Source organism: Hipposideros armiger, unplaced genomic scaffold, assembly GCF_001890085.2.
Source record: "Hipposideros armiger isolate ML-2016 unplaced genomic scaffold, ASM189008v1 scaffold_202, whole genome shotgun sequence".
Taxonomy (NCBI): Eukaryota; Metazoa; Chordata; class Mammalia; order Chiroptera; family Hipposideridae; genus Hipposideros; species Hipposideros armiger.
This window is the reverse complement of record NW_017731552.1, coordinates 2,242,342-2,247,831: the sequence shown is the minus strand read 5'-3', so window position 1 is coordinate 2,247,831 and position 5,490 is coordinate 2,242,342. Positions and strand designations below refer to the sequence as shown.

At 55.5% G+C, this 5,490-nt stretch overlaps 1 protein-coding gene across 1 annotated transcript in view; it reads right to left on the bottom strand.

Moving 5' to 3' along the window:
* Positions 1–565: 565 nt before the first annotated feature.
* CATSPERD (catsper channel auxiliary subunit delta) overlaps positions 566–5,490 on the bottom strand; it is a 58,802-nt gene continuing 53,877 nt past the window's right edge. Inside the window, exons 21-22 of the mRNA XM_019653542.1 lie at positions 2,361–2,518; positions 566–1,077 (exon numbers count right to left, since the gene is read on the bottom strand). Of these exons, the coding sequence (XP_019509087.1) occupies positions 840–1,077; positions 2,361–2,518 (396 nt within the window). The 3' untranslated portion in view covers positions 566–839. The remainder of the gene's footprint in view (positions 1,078–2,360; positions 2,519–5,490) is intronic.

The following is a 5,490-nucleotide window of genomic DNA, read 5'->3' as shown; positions in this document are numbered from 1 at the left end:
AAGCACATTGTATATATTTATACATACAATCTATACACATGCATGTGCACATGTACATGTCATATACATATGTATATACACATGCATGTATATGTATTCTCGTATACACGCGATCGATACAGGTACATGTTATTTACATATATATCACAGGCATATACACACGTACATGTGTATACACACCCATGCATATGCATATGCAGACACGTGCATACACAGGCCTGTACTTGTGTGTGCGTACTATATATACATGTGTGTACACATTACACACAAGCACACATGTATATATATACATGTTATGTACCTGTGTGCCCATTATCCATGTGCATATATGTATACACATGCCTACATAGCATACACATAAACGTGGGTACACGTGTATATAGATGTGTGTGCATATTATCTATAGGCACATGTATAAATCGACATGTATGCACGGAAAATGTATGCTTCCAAACTTTTATTCATGTACATAGCAAGCATGTGTATGTGTTTGTTGTACATGTGTTAGGGTTTATAAACAGAGATGGGATCCCACCAATGTGTCTTCTACAGACTCACCCGCATTTCTACCTTCTCTAACAACACACGTCACTGTCTTACCCTTTTCCAAGGACTGCCTGTCACTCCACTGTGTGCCTCTGCTGGTCTGTGTCACCATCTCCTATGAAGTAGTGCTTGGGCCGCCCCTTTCTGTTACAGCCAGTGGGGGTGCTGTCATTCAGAGGGCCTCTGACACCAGCATGTTGAGGGAGGCCTAGCCCACGAGGGAAGCACACGGCCACCCGCTTGTTTCACATACACTTTATTTTAAGACAACTTTGGGCCTCTCCAGTGTGTGCTCAGCGCCTGCATCGGAAGCACGCACAGACCTTTCTGCACCTCCTGCACAGACTGAACCAGAACCCCTTGAACCTGTGGCCCTGCTCTGTGTGCAGCATTTTGGGGATAATGTAGGCCAGCCACACAGACAGCAGGATGGCTACCATCAGCAGGAACTTGGTGATCTCCCACTGCCTGACGGGCAGTGGGAAGGCCCCGTACACGTAGACACTGAACGTGGTCTGCAGGTGACAGTAGCTGCAAGGGACAGGAGGGAGAGGCCATGGGGCACCGCCTTTGGGAGCCTCGCATTCACCCAGCAAACATGTTAAAACCAAGATCGGAGACCTGGGCTGCTGACTCAGGACACCAAGTTCCATTTATATCCACTTCAACTTTCATCCATTGTGAATCTGCCTTCCGCTTCGTGTATTTTGGCAGTGGTCATATTTTCCCCCCAGGACTCCTGGGGTCCATCCTATGGGAACAAGGGGTACTCCATGCCCAGGCTCCATCACAGCGTGGAAACAAAGTGAGGGCAGGACAACAGCCACAGGTAATCATGAGGCGGCAGCCAGTGGGAGGTGTAGCAGGATGGGCAGGAAGGGCCTCTGGGGAGAGGGGGCCCAGGCGATGGGAGAACTCACTGGGGGCTCTGCTGGAAGCAGCATGCAGGGCGCGGAGGTGACAAGTCTCACAGGCAGTCCCCTCTTCTCTGAATGTTCCCACCCCTGTGCCTTCCACCCAGGGCCATCCTAGAGTTAGTTCCTGTGGTCCAGGGTCTGGAGCCTCTGGGAAGGCAGGGTCTCCACATGCTTTTGGGGTTGGACTTTGTACCCATCTGGAGGGGATTGATGAGGGGGGAGAGGATGGCTCCCCCGTGTTCTTCCTCCCAATGGGAGATGCTGATGATCTAGACCAGCACACTGGACATGACTTAGGAACCTCTCAGCGCACATAGGTGGTAAATATTTAAAAAGTAGCTCTCGGGCTCGCTCAAGAGTTTGAGCTCTGAGCAACAGCGGTTTGATTCCCGGCCCGAGCTGAGCAGCCGCTGAGCTGCCAACCGGTGGCAGGAAGGCTCAGCTTAAAAAATAAATAAATAAATAAATAAATAAAATAAAAAGCAGCTCTTGGGGCAGGGCTGGGGGAGCCTGGTTTGTAGTGTGTGCCAATTCCCCTGGTGTAAATACTCTCGCTGTGGTCGACTTGCAGGATCCCTGACTATTTCCAAGGTGGTTCCTGCACGCCATCAATCAGACGTGGTATGAGAGGATGACCCGGGTCCCAGAGGGCAGTCACATAGCTGCTGGTCACTGCTGCTCCCCACAGCACCCAGCAGGGGCTCCAAACAGGGTTTATTTAGTGAGTGAACCAATGTCATCCAGGACTTAAAATCTCTCTTCCCGGGGATGCTCTGGGATGTTGGGAAAATTCTGGTTTATGCAGGACCTGCTGAGGTCAGGGGGGAAAGTGGGTCCCCCACATGTGTGTGACGTACCCCAGGAAAGTGGGTTGTCCCCACAGAGGCCCCCACTCACCTGTAGTATGGGTCCACGATAGAAATGAAGAAGACATAGATTCCGTTCCTTTGCTTGAAAGCAACCTTGTTCTCTGTTGGGCCTCCCAATATCTGATATGGGACATCTGGCCAATTCAAGGGAGCATCGTTGTTGGGGTCATGGCAGCTGACGTAGTTCTGGGCAAAGGACAGAGGTATGGCACTGGCCTTGGGGCTGGGGAGGGCCATGTCAGCACCCACAGAAGCTCTCCACCACGAGCACCGCCCCTCCCGCTCACCAAATGCCTTTGGGTACGGGTCAGGGCCCAGTGCCCGCTGGGTGGGCCGGTTCATGATTCCCATGAAGGAGGCTGTGGACACTGCTTGGCCTTCATGCCTCCCTCCTCTTTCCCAGTGCTTGTGCAGCACTGTGAATGTATGAGTCGCAGAAGTAAGTTGTACGCTTTAAAACGGTTAATTGTATGTTATGTGAATTTCACCTCAGTTTAAAAACACGTAAAACCAATGTCATCAACAAAATGGATGATGAAACTCACAACAGAAGGGGGTCTAAAAAAAAAATGGAGCCAAGGGCTGGCCAAGTGGCGCGATGGTTAAGAACTGGCTTGGGGGCCGGNTATGGGGGACAGAAAGAGCTGGACACACACTCCCAGCCCCAGAGAGTCAGGGCTGGGACAGAGGAAGGCAGTGGGAAAGGCTTCCTGGAAGAGGGGGTGCTGGGATTGGGGTTTTGATGGTTGACTAGAAGCTCTCTAGTAGAGACCATGGAGAAAAGATCACTTCTCATAGAGGGTTTGGTTGACATGTGCAGAGGCCGAAGCAAAGGGGCGTTAGGCTGGTGGGACAGGGCCAAACATGTCTTAGATTGTGGGGAAAAGGGAGGCCCCGAAAGTCAGGTTGGAGAGTAGAGCTTCACTGTTGTGTTTTCTTTTTCTCCAGCTTGACATCAGTGGCAAACTGTACCTGGCCCCCCTCACCACGGTAGTACCCACGTGGGGTGGGCTGGGTGGTGGCAGTGTGGTCATCCCAACAGTGCCCAGTGCCCTGGTCTCGGGGCTGGGGCGGGTGTCCGGGGTCCCTGCCTGTCCCACCCTCAAGTGTGTGTGTCCCCCGCTGTTCCCAGTGTGGGAACCTGCCCTTCCGGCGGATCTGTAAACGCTTCGGGGCCGATGTGACGTGTGGGGAGATGGCCATCTGCACCAACCTGCTGCAGGGCCAGACATCCGAGTGGGCCCTGCTCAAACGCCACCAGTGTGAGGATATCTTTGGTGTCCAGGTTGGTGCCACCTGGAGGGAGGGAGGAAGAGGGAGGAGGGGCTTTCAGCTACCAAGATTCAGAGCAAGGCTCGGGGTCATCTCTCTTGGCTCCCAGGACTGGCTCAGTCACCTCCCAGGTCCCTCTCACCTCAGCCATGGCCCGGGGCACCAGCCTGATGCACCTCCAAGGGCGATGGCCTTGGCATGGGGCCAGGCACAGGCGGTCAGAACCGGCCCTCACCACCCTCCCCCTGCCCCGCCACCTGCCACAGCTGGAGGGCGCCTTCCCTGACACCATGATCAAGTGTGCTGAGTTGCTGAACCGCACCATCGAGGTGGATTTTGTGGACATCAACGTCGGCTGCCCCATCGACCTCGTGTATAAGAAGGTAGCAGCCACTTGGCTCCAGAGCCCCAGAGCAGGCAGGATGTGGGTGGGGGCAGAGGCCTTGTTCCTCCCCTGGTTGCTGGGGACCTACGGGGGCCTCTGTGCCTCAGTTTCCCCATTTATACAGCAAGAGAAGCTAGGGGTGTCGGGCCCAGCCTGGGTACTGCCTTTCCTCGCTCCAGCCACCTCTCTCTCCCAGGGTGGGGGCTGTGCCCTCATGAATCGCTCCACCAAGTTCCAGCAGATTGTTCGTGGCATGAACCAGGTATGCCCCACGATGTCCCCGCCTTCCCCTACCTGACCCTGGGCTGTGCTGACCACGCCATCCCTGCAGGTGCTAAATGTGCCACTGACAGTGAAGATCCGCACGGGCGTCCAGGAGCGTGTGAACCTGGCACACCAGCTGCTGCCCAGGCTTCGGGACTGGGGGGCAGCCCTGGTCACGGTGGGTCTCGGGGTGCAGCGGGTGTCGGGGCCTCGGGTACTTTGGCGACCCTTTCTAACAGTCTCTGTCTACCCCTTCTCCCTGTTCATCTCGGCTCGCCCTCCAACTTTGCCTTCGTCTGTCTGTCTGTCTGTCCCTGTCTGTCTCAGCCTGGGTCTCTCTGGGTCTTTCTCTTTCTCTGTCTGATGCTCCTCCTCCCCGGACCTGCCTGCCCTCCCTGTGTGACCACTTTTCCAGCTCCACGGCCGCTCTCGAGAGCAGCGCTACACCAAGCTGGCCGACTGGCAGTACATCGAGCAGTGTGTGATGGCGGCCAGCCCCATGCCCCTGTTTGGTGGGTCCCCTGCCACTCAGCTCAGACCTGCCTGCTAGCCCTGCCATCAGAGGCCACACGCACCCCACCTCCCACCCCTCCCTGCACCAGTGGGGACCACTGGACTGGCAGGAACTCTCCACGCTGCCTACATGCAGCTCCCTGAGGACCCACCTCTGTCCCTCAGGAAATGGGGACATCTTGTCGTACGAGGACGCTAATCGTGCCATGCAGACTGGCGTCGCTGGGGTCATGATTGCCCGGTGAGTGTGCCCGGTTCCTGGGGGGCTATAGAGAATTATCTGGAGCTGCCCTGGGTGTACAGCCTGCAGCTCAGGGAGTGTGAAGGTGTGTCTGAGCTTGGCCACTTTTGTCACGCTACCCCCAGCCCAGCTGGTCCATTTGTCCCTGGCAGTTGGCTCTGTCAGAAAGGGATACAGAGAGATGCAGGGCCCAGGAGGACTGGAAATTGCTGCAGCTGTGGGATTGGAGTTGGGGTTGGAGCTCTTGGACTTCAAAGGTTGTACGAACACAGCTGGAGAGTCTGGGACTAAGGATTTGCGGGCCTCTAAGACCGCTCCACGCCCCACAGCGGCGCCCTGCTCAAGCCGTGGCTGTTCACGGAGATCAAGGAGCAGCGACACTGGGACATCTCGTCATCTGAGCGCCTGGACATCCTGCGGGACTTCACACACTATGGTCTGGAGCACTGGGGCTCGGACACGCAGGGCGTGGAGAAGACCCGC